We start from the raw sequence: 27,011 nt of genomic DNA, 5'->3' as shown, positions 1-27,011 counted from the left end.
AATAACATTGTCTTGCCTGCAAAGTAACATTTATCCATTCATAATAAAAATGGCCATACGCCCATAAATATTGTATCCATACATTATACTATGGTATATTATAGGTTTAAGGTTGAATTATTTTAATCATCATATGTAAAATATAATTCTTAGATAAAGAACATTTAAGTTCAAATCAACTTACATTTTATTACGTTTTGATAGTGACTCATCCATCTCAAAGTATTAGCAGGAAGTTCTAAAGTAATTCAATATTCATTAGAGTTTTTTTAAATCATTAGGACTGGATTCATTATGTAAATATTATTCAGCTAGCCAGTTGATTATTAAGATATCGAGAAAAACTAGGTTTAAATAATTGAACCCCAAACATGTAATGGAACGTTTTAATATTATATTCTATGACCACTCTGTGTTGTTATTATTAAAAGATTTCAGGAAATATTACTATTGATTATAAATTACAATAATATAATTTTGGATGTAAATCTACCACAATCGCCAGTATCACCAAAGTTATGTTTTACAATAAAATATATATTATATACTTCAAGATTAAAAAGGCATATATGAATTATTGTCAAGAAACAACAATCGAGAAAATACACGTATATTTAAAACTAAAAAAAACTTTTGTTGAGGATTATGCCAATGTTACTTATTACTGAGTGCTTATTGACAGCCTACATATAAATGCATACACTACACACTTCACATTTGTATATTATATGGTATACAAGTATAAAACAATGACTTAAGTTTAGTAATATTATAAGAATATAATATCTTTAAAATGTAAATACTTTAACTATTAACTTACCTAAAGAATTATTAATTGTTACAAATAATATGAAATTTTGTCCCAATTTTGGATAGTAAACTGTTTCACAGAAAAAAAAAATAATAAATAACCATCTCCATTTAAGAAGCACTACTTCAAGCATGATACAAAACGATTATTAAACTGTACCGATTTTTATATCATTGAATAAGTTTTTGGAAAAAATTCCATCATCCTTGAATAACCTATTCGTTTTGTCTTTTGAACCTATATTTTTAAATAATGTATTTTTAGTAAGTAGAAAATTTAGGAATGGAAAATATATTATATAATAATAATAATATTCTTAAAATACATATTATTATAACATGCCTATACCTAGTATATGTATAAATGTATAATATATGATATACCTATATATTTTATAAATTGTAAAAATAAAATAAAAGCACATATGAACAAAACATAAATATTATTATAAAACTATTATTTACTTGAAATTAGTCTTCTTTCATCAAATTCTTCCCAACTTTCAAATAGTTTCGGAAAATCTTAAAAATAAATGTTTATCTTATGAATTCAAAAAAAGTACAAAGGAAATAAAAATAATCTAAAAAAATTATATAAAAATGAAATACCCCTCTTTCGTCGCTATTTTTCAAAAACAACAAAACGTACTTGACATTTGGCTTATATTATAATTTATATTTACCTAGGTACATATATGATACCAGCAGACCCTGTGCACTTCGTTGCTAGTTAAAAATGCCAACTCTATTTGATTCAAACTTTCTTCAATGCGTTATTTAATATTCGGTACAATGGTGTTCAAAACTATATATGGTTGCCATGGTAATATGGACACACAGACAGACACACAGACAGACACACAGATAGACGTAACATACATTAATTTTAGATTCTGAGCGAAGCGATGAATGTATTGATTTTACAATGATGTGTGTTTTTTTTTTTATTTTTTTTTTTATTTTTTATTTTTGTGTCTGTCATCACCTTTTAGGACAGTAAAAGTGCTTGGATTTTCTTCAACAGTAACTTTTCTGATAGGAAAGTGAATCTAGTTGGTACTTTGGGGGGTCAAAAGTAAACATTTCTCAGTAGTTTTCAAAATCGACGTGAAAAACAAAAGAAAAATTAAGGAAAAACGGGAATTTTTACGCAAAATCTGTTTTCGAGAAAATCGATTTTGGTTTTTGGTGTAACTAAAACAAATGACCGTAGGGACATGACATGAAATTTTGACTGAATGTTTATAATTGCATTTCCTATACATCATAACATTTTCCAAATATTTTCACTTATTTTGAGCTGTTTACGGACATTGTCAATTTCCATTTTTTTTAGGTTTTTTTTCTATAAATATCAATAAAATTTTACCTGTTGAGTAAAAAAGCTTGAACATTTAATAGAAGACTCCTAGGTTATTGTTTCAAAGGCCGATGAAAAAAATTAAAAATCCTTAGTCACAGTTTTTATTTATAAGCGTTTAAAGTTCAAATGTTGACACAATACGGAAAAATCACGAAAATTAGCAAATTATTTTGAGTTGAGAATTCATAAAAATTTTTCTTTTTAAATCTAAGATTTTAAAATGTAATATAAGATTACTCATAAGTTTGTCTACCTTTATCAAAAAAAAAATGTCTACAAGAAACTTAAATTTAATTTTTATGAGCGTCTGAAATTTATATTTTTACAACATTTGATATTCACTCGATTTCTCATGTAACAATTTTCTTATGACTGTAGATACTTGAACATTTCACTGAATGTTTATATTAGCATTTTCTATACACGATAAAATTTTGAAAATATATTGACTCTTTTTGAGCTGTTTACGGACATTGTCAGTTTTTTTTTAGTTTTTTTTTTTCAATAAATATCAATAAAATTTTATTTGTTGGGTAAAAAAGCGTGAAAATTTAATATAAGGCTCCTGATATATCGTTCTAATAGCAGTTGAAAAATATTAAAAATACATAGGCACATTTTTTTTTTTTAAGCATTTATGGTTCAAATATTGACAACATTTATCAAATTTATAATTTATTAATTATTTTGTAGTTTAAAATGTATAAAAAGGATTGAAAATTTAAAACAAGGCTCCATGTAAATAGGTTATATATAAATTACTTTATTCACAATAATATCATCAAATATACTTGGTAATATCATAGGCTGACTGACCGTTTTCGCTCAGAACCGTTTTTCTTATACAATGATATTATATCATTGAATTCAAATTTAACACCATCCATTACAGTAACCTACTGTACAGCAGAGCGACATCCACTTATCCAACTTTATATATATATATATAGAAGATAAATATATTTTATACATATAATATTTATTAAATGGTAAATAAATTGAACGTCTTAAAAATCGATCAAATTCATTACAAATATAAACATTGTTCACGTTCACGTTCTATTTGCAAAAAACGAGTGACGTTCACGTATCGTTCACTATATTATATGAACGTGAACGCATAAACGTGCGTTCATGAATGACGTTCTTTCCAAACACTGCTAAGGGTCGGGCCACACTGCGGTATATTCGCCGTTGAGGCCGTCGGCGTTTGAAAAACCGTTCAAGTGGCTGCGCCACACTAGGACGGCAAAACCGTTTGGCGTTTCCATTTTTTTCGTTTTATTCCCATTTGGAATTTGGTGATATAAACACGTAATTTGTTAATTTATTCATAAACTGAAGAATCTTATAACCTAGAAATATATAATAATTTCTTTGTATTTATGATAATTATAAATTCTAAAAATTTATTTGTTACATTCTTTTTTGAACCCATCTATAAATTGATTTCAATTAAATATAATGCAGAGTGCTAATAATATGTAAGTATCAAAAATATTATGAATATTACCTACCTATTGAGTACATAATGTACTTGATAATACGTATTAAATATTTAAGAAATATATTTAATCAATATATATTTAATTAGAATGAATCTTAACCGTGCTGTTTACCACTACAATTTACTCAAAGTAATTGCCGTTGCTGAAGCTTGTGGAGAGCTAGATCCACCCAAGCAAAACCGAAAATACTGGGTGCATCCAATAAATTCAGACCGTGAAGAATCAAACAAATTTAATATTTTTTATGAAAATATAAGGTGTTATCCCGAAAATTTTTTGAATATTATAGAATGTCAATCAGTTCTTTTGACAAACTATTGGAAAAAATACGACCTTCTATAAAAAAACAAAACACTGCATTTCGTAACGCCGTAAGTCCAGAAGAACGTCTCACCGTTACATTGAGGTAATTTAAGTAGATTCAAGCAATATTAACTAAAAAAACCTTTTATTACAATAACAATTAATGTATTAAACTATAAAATTAAAAATATATTATGTGTGTTATTTGTGGGAAAGTGAGTTATCTCAAAATTTAACAAAGTAATTTCAGTAAAAGTATATTTAAATATAATATTATAATATATATTGACAATTTGACTGAAATAAATAACATTAAAAAAAACATATCACTTTTTAAAATTTAAAAATATTCATTTTTCTTTGAAATACTTACCTAAATATATAAAAAATTTGCATATATATGTAAAAATAAAAAACAAAAATAGAATTACATATTACATTATTATGTATAAGTCATTCAGCCTTTGATATGAAATTACAAATTATGAAAAATTAATTAAATAAATATTGGTCACTATTAGATTGTTCAAGACTTTGCAGAGTTTGTGGTGGTCTAGTGTATGACGAGATTTGAGTGAGTGGTTCTGGAAATGGATATGACGTAGTCGCAGTGGATGATCCTATAGGTCTATTATAGCTGTAAGGATATGGAAAATGTTGAGTCATATTTTGTTGATATACTGAACTGTTTGCACTGGAAGGATTATTAAAGATGTTTTGTGGTTGAGATGCTGATTGGGTAATGCTTCTGAGGGGTTGAAAAAATTAAAATTTTAATTCCATTTTTTGTTCATCGTTTAATTTTTTAATGTCCGGTAAAAATGAAAGCAAAAATGCTTTATCGGGGTCATCAACTTCAGGTGGGTTTTGAAAATATAACGGAGGGTTTGTTATTGCATCTAGTAAGGCATCTTGAAATGAAGTTGTTTGAACTTTTTTTTTAGTTCTTGATGATAACTGCGTTTTAGTGACACTACATGCCACTGGTGTTTCCAAACTTGACGAATTACCTTCCACATCAATCTCGTAATCATTTGACAATACATCTAATACATTGTCCATGGTATGATTTATATTCCCAGTAGTTCTAAAAAAACATAAAATCATACGTAGTAAATCTACCTAGATACTTAATAATTAATTATATAATTTTGATAATAATAATTTTGGAGGTGTTGCCCATTCTCTATCATGTTTTATATTGTTTATGTTACCCATATATTAGGTATATCCTATTATAATTACTTAATGTGTTAAAAAATGTACAGATTGATTTATATTTCAGTATATATATTTTTTTTTATTTTTTTTTGTGTCTATCATCACCTTTTAGAACAGTAAAAGTGCATGGATTTTCTTCAATAGTAACTTTTCTGATAGGAAAGTGAATCTAGTTGGTACTTTGGGGGGTCAAAAGTAAAAATTTCTGACCGTAGGTACATGCCATTTTGACTGAATGTTTATATTAGCATTTTCTATACACGATAAAATTTTAAAAATAATTTGACTCTTTTTGAGCTGTTTACGGACATTGTCAGTTTTCAATTTTTTTAGTTTTTTTTTCATAAATATCAATAAAAATGTATTTGTTGGGTAAAAAAGCGTGAAAATTGAATGCAAGGCTCCTGATGTAGTGTTACAATAGCAGTTGAAAAACATTGAAAATACATAGGCATAATTTTTTTCATAAGTATTTAAACATCGAATTACGACAAAATATATCAAATTTAAAATGTAATTATTATTTTTAGTTAAAAATGTATAAAATGTTCAACTTTTATAACTAAGGGTTAAAAATTTAAAACAAGGTTCAATGTAAATAGGCTGTACAAATTGTAAATAAATTACTTTATTCACAATAATATCATCAAATATACTTAGTAATATCAAAGGCTGACTGATCGTTTTCGCTCAGAATCGTTTTTCTTATACAATTATATTTTATCATTGAATTCAAATTTAACACCATCCATTACAGTAGCCCACTTGTAACCTACTGTACAGTAGAGCGACATCCACGTACCCACCTTTTTTATATTTAAAAGAAGAAAATTTCATACAAGGTTCTCATAGTTCATACTGTAACCAAAAAATCTCAAAAATATATAAACAGTTTTTTCTACGGATATTTAAGTTAAAATTATGTTCTATTATAGATTTTTGTCAATTGGCATAATTTTTGTTGCATTAAAATATGAATTTTCACTTGGTACAAGCACTATTAGCAAAATTATTAAAGAAACGTGTGAAGTAATTTGGAATATTCTGCAGCAAGCTGAAATGCCAAAACCAAGTTCCGAAAAGTGGCGTGATGTAGCGGACAAATTTTTTACAAAAACCCAATTTCCCAACTGTGTGGGAGCTGTTGACGGAAAGCATATACGATGCGTCAATCCTAAAAACTCGGGATCAATTTATTTTAATTATAAGAAATTTTTTTCGATAGTTCTAATGGCAGTAGTGGACGCAGAATACTGCTTTATATCTATCGACGTAGGTGCATACGGACGAGAAGCTCATTCCACTGTTTTTAGAGAATGTCCCTTCGGAAAACTTTTATATTCGGAACAACTTGGCTTACCGGCACCGGTTTGTTTGCCAAATACCAGTGACAACCCTCAGCCATATGTTGTAATTGGAGATGAAGCCTTTGGTCTACATAAAAATTTATTAAGACCTTTTCCGGGACGTGGTATTGATCAAAGAAAAAGGATTTTTAACTATAGGTTGTCAAGAGCAAGGAGGTATGTAGAGTGTTCTTTTGGCATACTGGCAAATAAATGGCGAGTTTTACATACAGCAATAAATGTAGAACCGGATTTTGCCGATATTATTGTTAAAGCTTGTTGTATACTTCACAATTTTGTCAGAAGAAGAGACGGTGTCAATTTTGAAGATACGCTAAGCAATAGCTTAGATGATTTAGAAGTACACCAGAATGATACTGGAGGTCGTTCGCAAGGCAAAGATGTTAGGGACTATTTTGCAAATTATTTTTTAGAGGCTGGATCTATTCCATTCCAATATAGATTTGTATAAGAAATTGTATTTAATATTTTAATTTTTTAAAAACTTATTTGAGATTTATTAAAACTTTTAATTATTAATATTTTAATTTTATATTTATTCTTAAATAACCTGTGTAAACAATACAAATTATAAAAATACTATATTGTACTATGTTACCTATGTGTTATACAACTTACTTTTATCTTCCTGTTCTTTGATTGAAAATGTTTCCCAATTTTCAAATATATTCGTTGCTATATCCAACCAAGATTTTCTTTTAACATCTCTTTCCAAAAACCCTTTACTAGTGGTTTTCCAAATGCATTCGTGCTTTTCGATTTCTAATATTAGGCACTCCACGTCAATCATTATTATGTAGTATATAAAAAATGCACCAGGGTAAATAATTAAGAAAAAATTAACAAATTTTGTTCACGGAAATTGAATACACAATTTTCTTCAAACCGTTGGACGGGTACCGCAGTGTGACACACGTCATTTGAAATAGTGTTATATTAAAGCAAACGGCGTAACGGCACCGCCGTTCAACCGCTGCATGCAGCGGCACGCGGCGGCGGCGAACGGCGACGAACGGTAAAACCGCTGTGTATGGCGCGCTAAATTTAATCATGTATGTTTTTCACGAACGTAAAAACCGCGGCGGTAAAACCGTTCGGCCTCAACGGCGAATATACCGCAGTGTGGCTCGACCCTAAGTATGTCGGCGGCCGTGGTGGTAGCCGGTCGGGAGTGCGGACGCCTGACAGTGGGGTATGACGTCTGTGTTTTTTTCTCCGCTGTGCCGTGGGGTATTGAAAAATAAACAATTATAAATAAATAATTACTCAATTAACTTATAGGATTGAAACTAAGCTTAAAATTTACTCCACAATGTACTCTTTCATTTAAAAAAAAAAAACAAGAAAATCGGATTAATAGTTTCAGAGAACATGAGTGACAAAAGATTTTCATTTTCACATTTCTATAATTATTATAATTAAATATAATATTATAATATATAGTTTACCTTGTATTAAATCTATACCAAACTCCTCTTCAGTCATAATGTGTCGTACTGAAAAAGTTATTTGTTACAATACTGTTGAATAGTAAAATATTTTGTTTTAACTTTTAGGTTATTATATAAATTTAAAGTAACTCAAACACATCTACTGGCGCAGGTTAAAAATTGGAAATAATTATTATGTACATTTTGGAGACACGTGTTTACAACTGAATTTTTGATTTTTCGCTTAAATCGAAACCTAGAAAATTACTTGTTACATATTTTATAAAAGTATCACAATTAAAGTTTTGGGGAGGGGATTTATGTGAAATTGTGTAGAAAGAAAAATTGTATTCTATTATTGTATACTATAATTTTATAGGTAACTATATAGATATAACTAACTCACTATAATAATTTACCTACCATTTAAACTATTAATAAAAAACTTAAATTTGGAAAATCTCGCATTTTCATTTGTCACTTCTATTTTGTGATAACAGATGAACAATTATTTGTGAAATATCAAAACAAGTTTATGAATTTGATGTAGTTTTATTAAATTGACACTTCATTAACAACACATTTTTACAATTTATAAATTTTAGATTAGACATAATATTATTACATTATACTTATGTTTTATAAGTACCTACATTTGACAAATAATAATGAAAAAATATTATAAACACTTACTTCCAATTATAGGTGTACCTTCGTTGTTATCTTTTGGTATTGTTTAGAATAAGACACCAAACAATTGAAAATTAAACATATATATCCAATGTATAATATTATTTGCAGGGACTCTGCTTTTATTATAGTGCTTATAGACTACATTAATATTGATTTGTACCTATCCATAGTCTATAAACTATAGGCAATGTATACTTTACATAGGTAATGCATGATATTATTATTAGAATATTTTGTAATATTATTCTAACAATAAGCTCAAATAGTATGAATGAATTGTATTAATGTATTTTGTTTGTTCTTTATAATATTATCCTAACATTAAAACATACCTATATTCTCGAAGACTTTTTTGTATTCAGAATAAGCTGCAGATGTCGTAGGATTAGGATAAACTGAAAAACGACTTACTTTAGATATAATAATCTACTTTCAATTTAAGTTTATTTACAAACTACAGCAAATTCAAACAAGTCTGGGCTAGTATTAATGATAGTTTTTAATTGAGTTAAGTAAAGTTGATAAAAAAACATTTTAAAAAGTTTAAAGTTAATAGCTAACGAATTTTTTTTAACTCAGTTAAGTTGAAGGTCTTATGGAAACTTCCAATTAACTTATTAACTTAACTTAAGTTATATATATTATATAAATAGTCAGTAGTTAGTTTAAAATAATAAAAAGTAAATGTTTATGCAATATGCATGATTAATAATAATTGTATTACATTTATAATTTAATTTGGGCACGGAGTATTGGTCTTAGCCTTAATACAAACAAATGTCACGTTATGACTTTTTCTAAAAAGCAGTCTCCTATTTACCATAACTATTCTTGTAATGGCACTATTCTTGACCGTGTTTTCGTTTATAAAGATCTCGGTATTCATTATACTCCATCACTGAACTTTGAGCATCACATAAATATCACGGTAGGTAAAGCTTTAAAAGTCTTAGGATTTATTAAGCGCAATACCAAACAGTTTTCGACTACTCGCTGTCTCTGCACATTATATTTCTCGTTAGTACGTTCAATATTGGAATATAGAGTGGTAGTATGGCATCCTTACTTGGCTAAAGATGAATTATGACTCGAGCGTGGCCAAAATATGTTTCTTTCCTACATTGCCCATCTTATGAAGATAGTACACCCTCTTCATGATTATTCTTTATTATGTAGTTTATTTGAATTAGCACTGCTATCATCACGTCCACAAGATGCTGATGAGCACTTTATAACCTCGCTCCAAGGTGGCACTATCGATGCTCCTAATCTCCTCTCCAACGTAAGTCTTCAAATCCCTTCCTTCTCCAAAAATCACTCCCTCTTTCAAGTACCAACCCACAACACATCCTATGGACACAATCATCCCTTACATAGAATCCTACGTAAGCTAAATAATGCTAATTTTGATTTTAATATTTAATAAATGTATTAGTTATAAATTTGCTGTACTATACTATACACTGTGTTACTATATTATGTTTATATTGAGTTTAATTTTCTATATTATGTTTGGTTTTACTGTGTGTTATAAACATTTACTACACATTAATATATTAATTTTAAATGTAATCATAAAATTGCTGATTGGCGTTTATATATAAATAAATAAATAATTTATAAATTAATGTAACTTGGATTTGATTAAAAGTAATTCGTTATTTATTAAGTTAATATCAATAAAATTCAGTAAAGCAAAAATTAAGTTAATGAAAATTAAATTTAAAAAAGTTAAGTTTTAAAGTTAAAATTAACTTAACTTAACTTTTTAACTCGTTTACCAGGCTTGAATTCAAACATAGGTATCTATGAAATTATTTTGGATGGGAGATTTAATGGATTAAACATTATTTAAAAGTATTCATACAATTTACTGAAAACTGGCGTCTCTGTATCATATGGTACAACAAGTATTATAATAGTATAGAAATACATAAAATATAATAAATCAATCTGACCATTTTTTAAGAATTTTTTTTTTTTATTAAGGCTTCGACAACGGAGGATATTAGCCTGTTACTGTGGGAGAGGGTACAGTTGGTTTGAATACGTGCATGTGTGGCAAAGAATTCGCACTAAAACCCGGATGGTCACCCATCCAGGAACTCATGACAACGGCCGATACTGGCCACGTTTGTGACTGAAGCCAAACACTGAGCCACACCAGGCCACCTGATCATATTATATCAGATAATACTTAATCGAAAAGTATTCAAAAGCAGCTGCAGGTAGCCATGTGTTGAATTTATTTACAATTAAACGTACAACCATTGGAGAACTTAAAGTCAAAATAGGTAAATACATGTATAATTTACAAATAGCCATAGGTATAGGTGGTGTAATAGGAATTAAGTTATAACAAAATGATTAATTAATATTTTACATTAAACTATAACATGTTATACTTGTATCGAAAAAAAATGAAAAAAATCTTACCAGCTTTAAAACTTTTAAATGTTTTGTATTCCAAAACCCATAAACCTAAAAATAAAAATTAAATATTTTATGAACTTTTGAAAAGTATAATTCTCACTTCCTAGTATTGTTTATATTATGGTGTTATCTGATTGTTCGCGCGCCGCTAAGGTGAACGGTAAATGCGTCTGTCAACCGGTCGTGTGATTCACACAATAATTTTAATAACTACGATATTATTTCAAATTTTTTTTCAAAATCCTAAGTATATTTTTGTGTTTAAGACGATGGTGTGATTTAAAATTTAATATATCTTGTAATTGTATACCTACTATGCATATTATTATAAATTATAAATTATAATTAATTAAAATTATTGAGCTTGCGACTCGCGTGATATTGCCGTATAAACTATAAACCAAATTTTACCAAATGTACTGTAGGTAGGTAATAGTTTTATCTACCATGAAAAAACTAGAAAGTATGTAGCGAGACTATTTACCTATTTAATTACCATATGAACACCTATTTAAGTTATGTCATAGTGTATACGTAATCATATATAATACGCGCCGCGTAAATATAATTATAAATATATAATACGCGAGCAATAGTAATAGCGTATACAATGCGTGTGTAATAGTAGCATTGATTAAATATACTTGTATATTTAATCAATGGTAGTAGCGCGAAGATACCGCGTAAACAACGCATATAGATACTAATATCGAGCTCGTGACCATGGCGGCGTGCGTCGATGTATATATTATGACTACGTATATAAATAACTCTAATAATATGTCCGTACAGATCTTGTGTGGTTATATGGAATAACACCACAAATGCACAATAACAACAAATATATGTTAGACATCCGGCGCGTGCAAAAGCGTGTGGCAACTGGCAATCCCACGCTAGGCCTAACCGCAGGACGACCATGTGCGGTTGTCCAGAGTAAAGTAGGGACAGGGACTGACCCAACGAGGATAGCTGATGGACAAGCGTTCATCAGACGAACAACAGACCAACTTCAGAACAGTCACAAGCTAAATACTTGTCACAACTCGCTAGCTTCAGTTTAATTATTTAGGCTTAGCATATTTTCCTAATTATTATATTTGAATAAATAATAAAAACATACAAAGTATACAATCATTCACGACTTATTTTAAATACCACCTTCTTCCATTCAACTGGTGACTGCGGCACGTTACAAGTATATCAAAATTATAATCACACCAGTGTCATAAAAACAAAAAAACACTGAAGGAAACATAAAAAAAAATACACAATACTATATTATTATCCTTAACGATCGAAATCGTTGTATTATTGTATTAATCTAGAAACTTTTACATGTACAAAATATAATGCTGCTGTTTTGATTTTAGGTTCTAAGACGTCCCGCACATATTTTCAAACGGTATCTCATTTACAGTGGCGTACCCAGGATTTCAGTACTGTGGGTCTGCCTCATTTACGAGTGGCCACTGAGTAGAAACTACAACCAACTATGTATTACAAAGTCGCTCGCTACGCTCGCGATTATCCTTAATAGTTAGGCATTAATATCATATTTTTATACCAACATTCAATATAGCTATATAAAATTTACTTACAAACTTTAGGTATTATTAATTAATTGTTGCATTAAAATGTATATTCAATTAACAAATTTACCTGGCTAATATTTAAATAATTTTGAGAAGGGATTATACATATTTAATGTTTTATTTGTATACATTTATTTGTGGTGTATTTAGTTTTCAATGAAAGCTTTCAATTTCACAATAGATATCTGATCTAGAGAAGGTGGTTCTAGATTCTAATCCAATACAAAAAATAATGTATTTATAGAATTTGAATTTTTAATAGTTAATAAATAAAAACATTATAATAATTTTCTACGCTTCCTCATAAGTGCAAATATACTAATTACTTTGTCAAAATCAATTTTTTGTGCAATATTACTTTCAATGCTTAATATTGCCAAATTTGAAAGTCGATCTTCATTCATTGTTGAGCGAAGATATGTCTTAAGTAGTTTTAACCGGCTAAAATTTCTTTCTGCAGTTGCACTGCTTACTGGAAGAGTATAAAATATTTTATACAAAGTGTATAAATTTGGATAAGAAGAAACCATGTCTCGAGATATCATGAACTTTAATACTGCGTTTAATTTTAAAAGTTCAGTTTCATCATAAACTTGATGGTAAACCAGACAAAATGAACGGTATTCCACTTCTACATAAATTTGATCTATATCAACTTCATAAAATTTTGATAAATGTTTAATAGAAACAAGATTTTCATCTATGTTTTCTTTGGATTAAGTACTTCAAACTTTTTAACAATATCAGAGAAATCTTCAAAATGGTGTTTCAATGTATTTGTAAATGAATCCAAATTAACAAAATATGTATTACATTTAAAATTTTCATCAGCTGACTCAATAATATTTTCAAAATTACTTTCGACATGAATTTCGTTTTTTGTATTTATACGTCCTTGATTAAAGTTATTGTTGTCTCCAAACTGTCCACACAAATCAGTTTCAATACATTTTATTTTTAAAAAATGTTCCTCATTTCTTAAAGATGAAATATCTAAAAAACATGTTGAAACCATATCATGCGCAGTTATTAAATCAGTTTTAGAATTTTGTAAGTAATTTGATAAAATATTAACTTTTCCAAGTATATTCTTCCACAAAGCTAATAAAAAACTGAATTTAAAATTCATCTGAAATTCGATTTAATGAGATAACAATTGCCGGTAAGTTTATGTACACCGAGTCCACTGCACGTTTGTGACTTTCCCATCCTGTTTCTGAAAGTTGTTTTAGTGTTAGTACTAAGCCATCAATTGTCTTTTGTTCTGCTTCAAATATTTTTAGTCTTGGTAAACTACTTGTTATAAATGTATACAATGCCTCAAGAGTACCAAATAATGAAACTTAGATGATCTAATAGAATCTATAAGCACCAAATTTAAATTATGAGCATAACAATGAATATATAGTGCCAATGGTGATATATCTTTTATTTTTGATTGAAAGCCAGAAAACCGTCCAGACATGGTATTGGCCCCATCATAGGCTTGACCACGGCATAAGCAAATATCTAATTTATATTTTTCCATCACTTTTTTTATGATGACAAAGTAATAATTTGCAGTTGCACTAGGTAGTTCTTTAAAACATAGAAAGTGTTCTTTGATGTCTCCTTGTTGATCTACAAATCTCAAGCTAAAAGAAAATTGATCGAAATACGGCGAATGAGTTACATATTATAACATAATTATATACATTATTATACATAATACATCCATAACGGTTATCGACCAGGGCTCATGATGTTGGATAATAATATAAAATAATCGTAGTATTGTACCGATAATACTATAAGAAAGTCTATAAATAGAAAAAAGATTTTACAATTTTACCTACGTGATAATAATATACTATAATACTATATTATATATTTGTATAAACAAGTAAACAACTTATGTTTTGTACAGACTCGTATGGCCGTATAACAGCCACAGGTATTGTGTTTTCCGATTTAGGTACATTATTTAAATTAATGAGTTAAAGCACGATTTCGTACGCGCTATTTATATTACAATATTCAGTCTACACGTCTATACATCATAATTGATAATATACATATTATACATTATATGTTTACTCTTTCTATACTTATACATTAAAATTGTATTTTTATAGGAACATTTTTGAGCCTGTGTACGTTTTAAAAATTATTATTTACTTTAATTTTCATATTGATTATTGTATATATTTTTTTCAAATAAAAAAGTGTTATGCAGTTTGTCATTTTGAGAAGCCACATTAACCTCAGAAAAAAACTATGGGTCAGTTGACCTACCCCCTCTGGGTCCACCCCTGCTCATTGAGATTGAATAATCAGTTTTAAAGAGTGAGACCCACACCATATTTCTTAGATAATAACATACTTTAAATCCAAGTGAACTTGTTTTTAGCGTTGTGATGTCCTTTAATATTGAAATTTAGTATTGCCGATATAGGTAAAAGGTAGGTAGGTTCTAATAAGAACCAAAACTTAAGTTTGAATGTAACTATAATGTACAAATGTATGTTGATAACACTTGATTTATTAAAAAATTTACTTTCATTGCAAAATATTTAAATTTTTAACCACACATAGAGTACAAACAAATTTCTAGATATTATTAAAATAATGCAACTAATATTCACATTGCTGTTAGAAAATAAGTAAATTAGTAATTACATACATGTAAACATGTATAAATAGTAGCTTACCTAAGCTGAACATTCTTGCTTTATAGCTATCATAATTTTCAGATAGTCTTGGATAATAAGCTGAAAAATTATAATTGTAATTTTTCAATCACCTATTATCTACTACCGATAATATTATATAAATCATTATATATATATATATATATATATATAATTATTTAGTTCAGTTATGTTATTAATTTTGTAACTTTTGAACAACTTGATTAATTGAGATAACGGTTATACCAAAAGGTTTCTTGAGCTCTGAAATATTTATGGCGTATTTTTCAATTCCTATAGATAGCTTAATCAGAGACATACATATCATACATATATATATCATTATATATATATATTATTACATATATATATTATGATGTTGAATGTTTATCCGGAGTTCATACACTCAAAAACTACTGGACCATTTTCAATACAAGTTCTGTAAATTCCTTGAGAACTGGAGTGTGTTTATAGCTTATTTTATTAACCCCTATTCTATAGGGCCTATAATAGGTAGCTAAAGAGCAGCTCATACATTCATTTTTTTCAGCTCCCGAAAAAATAATATTTTTTTTGTTTATTTAAATAGTTTCCATTGGTTACAAATTACATTACGTCATTCATATAATAATTAGTATAAATATGACATACATTTTTTTAACAAATATATTTCAAAAATAAAAAACAAATATTTGGCACGGGCAACGTCGGACGGGACAGCTAGTACCTATATTTATAAAAAATAATGCTGATATATCTGAGATTAATAGACTCGAATACTACTGAACTGATTTTTACTCGGATTTTTGCGAAATAATCCGCGTTGTGAGGGGCAAGTTTTATTCTATTGAAACCTTTGATCAGACCAGTAGAAAAAAGTTCGTTATTCAATGTCCTTATGCATAATCTATATACGTGTCACATAAGTAAATTTTGGATACAGGCGTAAATGTTTTATTTTATATTTAATAATATATGAACGTATACAATGTTTTTTTTTTTGTTAAGGGTTGGCTCTAGAACCACTCATCCAATTGGCATGTGTTTTATTTTTAATTTATAGAGAAAGAAGAAATTGTCCACAGAATATTGAGCACTAAAATAGGGATATAACACTAGCGTCATTTATCTAGTAAAAAAATTTAACTAACCATAAAAATAATCGACCGATTTTGACGAATGTTTTAGAGATTGTTCTTAGAAATAATGGGAAAGTTTATAGAGAGAGGCGGGATAGCAAGTATTACATAAATTATCTAGGTTTGATTTCATGTCAATCAAATCAATTAGATATTGAGAATTAATTTCGTTTTGCAATGTTGGTTAAATAACTATAGTTTTTTTTCTCGTATTATGCTTTTTCTGGCACGCTTTATAGTAATTTATTTTGCCATAAGAAATACAGTAGGTTGAATACATTTTTCCCGAAAATATTGCATTTGAAAATTTCATTATGTGTATAAAATATAATAATATCGGTACTTCAAAAGTTTCAAGGGTGTAAGTAGGTACACTGAAATATCTGAATTTGTTATTCTTCATTTGAATATTTAATTTTGTCCAACTTTGATCTTTAAATAATGATTATTAAAAAAAATTGCACTTATGTATTTTCAATATTTTTTAAAATTATATTAATTAATCACATTTTAATGCAAACATTACGCTAACAACACAGTACCTAGAACAAATGAATCCATCTAACACGTAAAATCCAAACAGACAGATCACAGAGGTATAGGTATATCTAATAACACCATATCTGAGCGATTGCGTAGATTATTGCATAACTTTTATTTTTCGTGTACTAATTCGGTTTTACTAATCAAATATTTTTACCTCTTAGGATGTTCACAACGTGTTTAGTAAAAGCCTGATTAAAAATTATGATCAACAGTTTTTACTGAATACAAACAATAAATCCTAGCTTTACCTATAGGCTATAATGATCAGGCTTTTACGGTAACATATACCTACCTAGAATTGATCTGCACGAGCAATTTTCATTCAGCCCATACCAGCCCGAAACTTAAATTTAAAAATTTGTACCCGCCCTTCAGGTCCGGTTAGTAATATCTTTTGAAAAACAAGTTCATTCGTAATTTAAAAAAACTGTTTAAAATAATTGTCTTATGACTCGAACCGTGCATATCCCTAAATAACCTAGTATATTGTTTCGATGAGTAACACGATAATTAACAAGTAAATAATAATGTTCCTGATATTGTATAATTTAATAGCTGGCCACTATAGGTATTATAATACAATTAAAAAAAAATATAATGATATGATTTACCAAAATACATCCTATTAATGGTATAACTATAGAGTGTAGAAACCTTTGCTTTTTTTTTTATTACTTATAGCTTAGTATTTTGTATATTAAAATAGGAAAAAATTTACCAGTTTTAATTGAATCAAATTCATCGTGGTTGAAAATGATTGGCATCAGATCTAAAAACAATATATAGCATTACATTTATTTTCAAAGCTAAATTCAAGTTAAAACTGTATTTTTTTTGAATCATTCTAGTGAGTATATTTTTAGGGTTTTAAAATAATTACGTATGAACCTATGTACATTTTTAAAAAGGTTTTCTCACCAATTTTATATAATATCTAGTAGAACGTATTTATTTTATCTATGTAATTTCTATGTTTTTCTATGTAAACATGCAGGATTCAAGATCAAGATGTCAAATGTTTAACAACCATCGATCTCAAGTATTCATGATAAAAATAAAAATATATCACAGATAATTAACTATTGTAATTATTTTTAATTTTTAATTTGTATTATTTATATTAAAAGGTAAACACAATATTATCTATTATTACCTTCATCCCCACCTTCATTTTTGTTATGTTCGTTTTCTGTGGATATTGATTATGTAAGTACGTTAATATTCTTTAAACAATATCCATATAATACAATAATAATGTATAATGTCAAGAAACTATAAAATGAAAACTTCTTACCTTCAAAAATATTTTTTAAGTAATTTGTATGAGAATCAAATATTCTTGGAAAATCTAAAAATAAATTCTTTTGTAAGCAAGGCATGAAACCGCTTTTGAAAAATTTTTGTAAGTGGTTACCGGTTTTAGGGATTTTTAGAATTAGTGGTAATTGATTACCGGTTACCAAAATTATCTCTAAAAATGTGGTTACCGGTTAACGGTTTGGAAGCGGTTTTATAATTCTTCAAGATTACCGGTAACCATTTCGGAAACGGTTTTTTCCATTTATTTTTTTTTAATTTTAGTCATTGTTTAATTTACACAAAATAAATATCCATTTTATAAAAAGGTTCAGAATAAGCTAAATTAAAATATAAATATCTATATGGCTATATTTTATCATTTGAAGCTATGGATAAATATAAATTTAAATTAAATTAGTAAATTACCCATAATCATAAATTGAAAAATAGTTCACGGAAAAGTGTTAATCAACGGCGACAATTACAATAAAATAAAATTAATAATAATCATTTAATATGACGTTCTATAATAAATCTTTGAACCCATGATAATTGTAAAATATACGATTGGTGCTTATTACTTATTATCACGGCTACAAACAGTATACCATCTTAAATCTTACTTATTATTACATTACATTTATTATCTTGTATATAAAATTATTAATCAAAAAAATTCAATTTCCAAAAAAAAATATAAAATATAACGTTAATTTTTTTAATATTTCCGGTTTTGTTGAATTGACCAGTTTTTTTTTTTTAAAAAAAAAGGTTACCACTACACGTTACTTCTTAATTGTCCTTGGTGGTTACCGATTATTGATAATCGTTTCTCAAAATTTAAACTTACAAACCGGGAAGTGGTTACCAGAACCAAAATTGGTCATGGTAACCGGTTTCAAGCCCTGATTGTTAGTAAACATTTATCAAACATAATATTATTATTAATAAACAGCATAATATTATGTTTACACTCTAAAAGATTTATGTTTCATGTTTTACACAATATAATTATGTTTATATGTGAGTTATGTCTTAATTATTAATTTAACTAATAAAACAAAAAAAAAAATACAGAAAAACATTGTTAGGTTATATAAAGTATAATATTATTGGTATACATCCTACTTACATTTTTGAAAAATAGTATAGTCTTTACTGGGTAAAGGATAGTAGCCTGAAACAATTGTATTTTATTTTAGGTACAAGGAATTACAACCATAGTATTATAAGTCGGTATTGTTTTGGAGAATTTTTATATATTTACTAAAGAAAATAAATTTATATTTTTTATATCTATAATACAAATAATATAGAATGAATTAACTTATATACCATTTATACAGTAACGTCTTATTTTGATGAAACTAATTATAATAATTCTAAGGTGTTTTAGTAAATATAGATTTTCCGTATTGTAAATTCCCTATATTTATTTAAAAACCAATGTACTGTCTTATATATCATTACGGTATCCAGTATTGACAATTTTTAATCATTTTTTCATAAGTCTTAATTATATTATTTATTTATAAAACGTTTTCACAAATTGTCGAAATTATTAAACAAATGTTTATTTATAGTTAGTTTTTAAACTTAAGTTGGTATAGTAGGCAGAGCAAACAACTAAAATATAAATTGAGGTTTTAAATTATTGAAGATAATACGTGTACCTAAACCTATTATGTCTAAATGTAATTTCTAGAATACGCCCAGAATTAAGTATAATCTATAGTTATACAATAATACTATTATACTTAAAAAGCCTTTATAAATGTGTTGTTAAAGTTGTGTTCCCGTCGCCCAATTTTACCCCAGTTCATAGCAATACCTCTACAGCGACCTCACCTGATCGCAGTGGCAAATATCCCAGGTTGAGGGGTAATCGGTGAGCCAACTACCCGTAAATATAATAAAACTATTGTTTAGTAGTCAATTATTTCACAGTTCAGCAGAGTAATAGACTTAAGACTGGAAAATTATAAATGGGCTATATGTTTCAGAAATTGAAAAACACATAGACTTTAAGTATTCAAGATAAGGAAAATGAATGTCGATTGTGGCCGCTATATGTTAATCAGATAAATCATATACTGATGAATTCTAGATTTAGTAACGATGTTTTAGATGTAAGAACTTTCTGCCGAGTGGACTCTGGCTTTGCAGAAAGGTTTTAAGTTAAATTATAGAAAATGGAAAGTAGAAAGGAGACACAAACTGGCCTCTCTGACATCTAGAAACTAGATTATTTTAAAGTTATTGAAGATTTTCTGACAGATAAAATAAATGAATTTATAGAAAAACACAGAGATAGCAAAAATGTTGATATAGAAAGCTTATGGTTAGGAATATCATATGTGATTCAGAGAAAGCAGAGTAAACAGTTGGGGAGTATCGATGGGTAAAGAGGCCTAGCTTAGTATAACTAGATATGCAAGGATGCATTACACAATCAAAAGCATGTTAGAGGAGAAATACATTTAAAAAATAAAGAAAAATATTTAAGATAATATAGTATAAACTAACTTTAGATAGATTATGCTTCATCCATATTTTCAACTGTGGGGTACCCTAAAACCTATTCCACTTTAATGATAGACAACTTAATTTAGAAGAATACCCCGAGCCAACCATATAAGATGTTTTGAGTTAAATTAAAACTCTAAAAGTCACGAAGCATTCGGAGAGAGTACGAATATTGGGAAACTACTCATAATAAAGGCCATTGATATAGCTAAATACTTACATAAACTAGTAAGTCTAATATGGAAAATGGAACAAATATTGAAGGTTTCTTAAGGATGGTACTTAGAAAAAATTATGAATCATGTAAAGATGGAAGAATAGAGAATACGGAAAAATAGGGAACTGAGAAATTTTCATCAAAGACCAATTATTTTGGAAGATATTACCAATAGAAGACTTAAATTAGCAGAAAATTCATGGCGTAAAGAAGGATAATGGCTGAAAATGGTACTAAAAAATGTACCACTAAGGAAAAGACTATTGAAACGAAGATATAAAAAAAGTATACCCAGGAGTGGATTGGGAGGTAGATTGGATACTACCATATTACCATTGTATAGATAAGAATAGAGACAAATTTTATGTTGGATATACATAGTCATAGAATTTGAAACCACAACAGAATCTTAAATGGAAGTAAATATAATAAATTAATATATTATTATTCAAATAATTTACCTATTGATTCTATTTTATTTGTCAGATGGCTTTGAATATTTCTTAGTTCAAAGGTTCCTGTAAAAATTAAAAAAAAACCCCCCATTTACTTATAAGTAGGTTGATAAGCAAATTGTAAATGGATTTAAAGTGCGTAGAAAATAAATCTTAAAATCATTAACAATAATGATAATAATATAGAATATTTAAATATTATTTTTACATTCATTAAAAATTAATATTATAATATTATTTGAAGACATTATAAACATTGAACTTAATAAATGCACAGTATCGGAGAATAAATGCAATTTTAAAATTATGAACATTAAAACTTACTATATAATCCAGTTTTTTCTGAGTAATATTGATATGTGTTAAATAAATGTGGATAAACTGAAAAAATGCGCAAGAAACATTTTCAAAAATCAATACACAATGTACCTATACTAATTATCAACATTAATACTTATTTTAGTAGTTATACAAAAATAGTCATCGCTTATTTTAATACGTGAAAGTCTAAAATTGAACATTTGTATACATCTTTACAATAATTACAACGTTAAATATATTTTATGTACAATTGGTAGGCATTATTGGTATGTATATTAGTGAGAAATTAGTTACAATGGCTTTTTTGGTTTTATTATCTTTATATATTTAATTTGTCTGTAGGTGCGTGTGTACCTATTTGAACTCCTCCTGAACGACTAGACCGTTTGACTTTGATGACATTGTTTGTGTGTGTTTGAATGGTTCCCTGGATGGTTTAGATTCACAATTAGACCCGGTAGGCCTAACCCGGAGAGGGGCTCATACAAGGATTTTAAGATTTACGATGGACATTTTTGTATATGAATGGTTGTTATTGGGTATAGCCGTATAGGAGGAATAATTAGTACACATTTTGTTTTGTATATAATAATGGTTGCCATTAGTTACTTGGGCAGATGAGGTTCAAGCATGCATCAAATCCTCACGTTTATGGTTTCGATTAAGAAATTATATCTTAAAACAAATATGAGAGTATATTTGTAGCTATTACATGGGTACTCAAAAACTACTTAACCACTTTGTGAACATATCAAATTGTTCTTGGCCTCTTGGGTATACCGGGAAAGTGAAAAGAGTAGTTTGAACCACGTTCGATTTATACCAAGTGCTATATTCAATCCACCTTAAATAAATTATCCATCTTGGTCGAATTAGTTCATAAAGCGATGAACATTTTTGAGAGCAAATTTGCTCTTCAACTGAGGTACACCAAAATCAAGATACACTTTTATAACCTAAATTTTGTATTTTTCATTTTTTCACTGGCGAAATTGGGTTATACAAAATTGGATGTTGGTTCATTGGAAGTTAATAGCCTCAAAAAACGACTGGACCATTTTTAATAAAAGTTATATTAATATATATTACCTACTTGAATCTTGAAGGGTGTTTATAGTTTATTTTTTCAACTCCTATAGGTATAGATATCTCAAGCGTAGCTCACACATGCTTTTTTTCAAATTACGAAAAAAAGAAAATTTGTTTATCCAAATGGTTGCAATTAGTTACATATTATTAATATTATAATTAGAAGAAATATGGCATATACATTTTATACAAACATTTTTATTAAAAATACAATTTTTGGTCTGGAAAACTGCGGATGAGACAGCTAGTATAATATAAAATCTCGACACATATTGATCAGTTACCAAATGCCTACACATTTATTAAGCATGTTAGTTAAGCAACAGTTATCAAAACGCTGATATAGGTATTTTTATATAATATTACATGAACCAATAATATCGTTCTACATTCTATACAATTTTGGACAATGCAAGTAAATATTTTACTATAATAAAAACTCTAGGACAATATAAATATTATAATTTATAACAAATCAAAATTGTAAACTGAAACATATGTTTCTGGTTAGGAATGCCATTGGAACAAAATCGGTACCTATTGTATGCATATTGATATTTGATATGTATAAATAAATAAAATATTTTTTTATATTGTAAAAATAAAATAATATCTTACCTGATTTGAAGTAACGAAAATAGTTACTGGGAACAGCGGTTAGTTCTAAAAATAAAAATAATACAGTATTAACCAAAATTATGAGACAACATGTAGGTTTTAACCGTTTTAAGACCACCGAATATCAAATACATATTACTTAAAATTATATATGTTTGTATTAATACAACAAAATACAACATTTGTTAATATTGTGAACAATTTCGTGTTGCGGTGCGTTATTCTTATCATTATAACATATTTTTGCACATAGCACCTATAGGTCAGGCGTGCACAACAACTTGTGGGCCACATTTATACAGCGGGCCGTACCGGGCATCGGGCAGTTGGGTCCCCGCCTGATAACAGCCAATTTTATCAGCATTATTAAAATTGAGTGATAAGCACTTGTCCAAATATGGTATGAGTGGTTATGCGGCGGTTACTCTGTGGTTACCATGTGACCAACTTGATGTGGTGTTGCACAGCAAGTCGGGGGATATTTTCGATTAGCGGAGCGGAGCGACGGCGCCGAGGAGCGTAGCGACGAGTGCCGCTAGCATGGCATCACTGACGTGACTTATTTCGTATTGGTGTCACTGCTAAATCCCTGGTATAGCCCTGGTATGTAATCCCTGATGGTTGGTATTAATTTGTAATTTTTTTATTTGAGGTTAGAATTCGAACTCTTGATTAAGGTTATCAATTATAATTTCTTATCACAGGACCCAACTCTTATCACGGGGCCCAACTGTCCCCATCCCGGGCCGTACCTATATACCGGTTAATTTTGATAAAAGATACTTAATAATTGTAAGGTATTTTGTAATCGGGATAGTCGAATTGCACTTACTACCTAAAAATAAATGGTCGAATTGCACTTGAGTTCAAAAAAGGTAATGGTCATACTGCACTCGGGTAAAAAACAGGTAGTGGTCGAACTGCACTCGTTCAAAAAAAGGAGTTAAAATTTCAGGTAACTATGGACGTTTACTTTTATTATTATAATAATATTTGACGATTTAAAAAAAGAATAAAATAATTTTATAGGTAATATATATTATTACTACGAAAATATTATCAAAATTAGTTTTAAAAAAAAAGTTATAATAATATTTGATGATATAGGTATTATGTTATATCTGTATGTATATATAATATTATGGTATGTACTATGTATAAAACAATAATTTTTAACTACCCCAATAATTAAAATCATTGTCAGTCTTAACTCCTAAGCCTGTAACTGGGAAGGGAAATGACTAATGCGTGTATTATAAACGTTTAACCCCTTCAAATTCTTGATATTTTTGTTGAAATACCTTTTTTGAGCCCAAGTGCAGTTCGACTAAAATAAGTGCAATTTGACCATAACCATTGTAATTTTTAAAAGCTTATTAAAAAAACATTTTTTTTTTTTTTTTAAATCATTATTTTAATTTTAATTTATTCCTATAGAAATTTTTAATTTTATAAAGTGGTGACGGGCTGCTTGGAATACTTCCACGGATCGGATCCGGGCCGCCGGCCGCGGGTTGGACACGCCTTGTATAAGTAATACTGAGTATTACTAATTATTAAGGCATAGGAGTGAGGACTATAGTCTAAAAATAAAAAAATAAGATATATGCCTAAAAATGCAAAATAACCTATGTAGGTACTTGTTGGAAAAAGCAAAAAATACATAAACATGAAAAATATGCAACATACAATTACAGATTAGACATTGCCATAGCATGACACAAATTCGTTTCTATAGCTGACTTTTTTTACGATTGCGTAATACAAATATTAAAATTCTAGAAGTCTTCTGTCCTAGTTACAAAATACAAAATTATATAAAATGTTTCGTTCATTCTCAGACATATTGATAATTGATCATATCAAACTCTAAAATATGTTAACACAGCAATATATCAGTTTATATAATTTCCCTATTTTTTACAATTCAAACCAATATTGAAATATGATAGAACACACATTATGATTGATCTCATGTAAAATGTAAATATACATTTTACATAATATTATATTTAATACTAAAAATACTAAAAATACTTATATAGGTAATATACTAATATATTAAAAACTATGTAAGTACTTAGAGATTTCATTCTTGTCTTATACTCCACATAGGTTTCGTTTAATGATACAAAATAAGCTGAAATGTAACGTAAATTGTTTCATTATTTATTTATTAAAACTATCAAAACATTTGAGCATAACAGTTAATAGACATTTATGAAATAAACCATTATTCAAGCTGAGATTTAAGAATTAATATCGTATGGTGTTTTATTCATGCTAACACATTGTCACTTGCCCATGTCCCACTTTTTTTGAGAAATACTCACAATTTTACAAAATTTAAATGTGTGCCTAATAAGGATTATCAAAAAAAAAAAATAATAATAATAAAAACAATAAGAGGAAAAGGCGGTCAAGTGGATATCACTCTGCTGTACAGTAGGTTACAAGTGGGTCAATGTATAATGGATTGTATTAAACTTGAATTCAACGATATAATATCATTGTATAAGAAAAACTATTCTGAGCGGACACAGTTTGTCAGTCTGAATATTTTATATTGTTGAATTAATATTATCATTTTTATTCGTTTCTATGGTGATAAGCAAAGCGTTAGAAATTACAATCCCTTTTTTAGCGGTTTTTCGTAAGTTGTCTGTGGTTTTTCCCGTGGCATTAAATAAATATTGAGAAAATCGAAAAATGACCTTTCTAAAGTACCATATTGATCTAATTTTCTAAAAGATAAGGTACTATATGTTGAAATCGAATCACTCCATCTGGTAGAAATTTTTTATACAGGATAAAAAAAAATAAACTATTAAGCTACATATACCAGCTAATATCACATTATCCAATTTAATATTATCTATTTAAATTAAAACATTCTACTAATCCTGAAAAAAGGAAAACAATATGTGTGGTCTTGTGGGGCTTTTTTAATACAAGGTTTATTTGATTTATGTAAATTATAAAACTGAAGAAATTGCAACGGGATGCAGTCTCTTCAAATAAGCGTACAAATCCTAGCCTGTACTAATCTATTATTAGTATATTATGATGTGTTTTTGTAAGCGTTTTACATTTGTCAGCTAAAACGATAAAAAAGGTGGGTAAGGGGATGTCGCTCTGCTGTACAGTAGAACAACAAATAAAGTTTTATTGATATCTATAGAAAAAAAAAACTAAAAAAATGGAAACTGAAAATGTCCATAAACAGCTCAAAATAAGTCAAAATATTTGAAAAATGTTATGGTATATAGAAAATGTTAATATAAACATTCAGTCAAAATGTCATGTACCTAAGGTCATTTGTTTTAGAGTTGCAACAAAAACCAAAATCGATGTTCTCGAAAACAGATTTTGTGTAAAAACTCCCGTTTTTCCTTAATTTTTCTTTTGT

General features: G+C 28.1%; 2 protein-coding genes across 2 annotated transcripts in view; one reads left to right on the top strand and one right to left on the bottom strand.

The window, feature by feature from the left end:
* The window catches only part of LOC132951160 (uncharacterized), a 162,157-nt gene that overhangs the window by 24,318 nt on the left and 110,828 nt on the right, over positions 1-27,011 (bottom strand). Inside the window, exons 86-102 of the mRNA XM_061022906.1 lie at positions 25,683-25,742; positions 23,603-23,647; positions 21,899-21,955; positions 21,581-21,637; positions 19,509-19,553; positions 18,372-18,425; positions 18,231-18,266; positions 17,796-17,846; positions 15,414-15,473; positions 11,132-11,176; positions 9,028-9,090; positions 8,696-8,725; positions 8,021-8,068; positions 1,276-1,332; positions 971-1,048; positions 821-880; positions 185-238 (exon numbers count right to left, since the gene is read on the bottom strand). Coding sequence (XP_060878889.1) covers positions 185-238; positions 821-880; positions 971-1,048; positions 1,276-1,332; positions 8,021-8,068; positions 8,696-8,725; positions 9,028-9,090; positions 11,132-11,176; positions 15,414-15,473; positions 17,796-17,846; positions 18,231-18,266; positions 18,372-18,425; positions 19,509-19,553; positions 21,581-21,637; positions 21,899-21,955; positions 23,603-23,647; positions 25,683-25,742 — 900 coding nt within the window. The remainder of the gene's footprint in view (positions 1-184; positions 239-820; positions 881-970; positions 1,049-1,275; positions 1,333-8,020; positions 8,069-8,695; positions 8,726-9,027; positions 9,091-11,131; positions 11,177-15,413; positions 15,474-17,795; positions 17,847-18,230; positions 18,267-18,371; positions 18,426-19,508; positions 19,554-21,580; positions 21,638-21,898; positions 21,956-23,602; positions 23,648-25,682; positions 25,743-27,011) is intronic.
* On the top strand, positions 6,080-7,023 carry LOC132950570 (uncharacterized). Its single transcript, XM_061022085.1, has one exon. The coding sequence runs from the start codon at positions 6,127-6,129 to the stop codon at positions 7,021-7,023; it is 897 nt and encodes a 298-aa protein (XP_060878068.1). The 5' UTR covers positions 6,080-6,126.

Source organism: Metopolophium dirhodum, chromosome 8, assembly GCF_019925205.1.
Source record: "Metopolophium dirhodum isolate CAU chromosome 8, ASM1992520v1, whole genome shotgun sequence".
Classification (NCBI taxonomy): domain Eukaryota; kingdom Metazoa; phylum Arthropoda; class Insecta; order Hemiptera; family Aphididae; genus Metopolophium; species Metopolophium dirhodum.
Note: the sequence above shows the minus strand (reverse complement) of the source record. Positions and strands in the feature narration are given on the sequence as shown.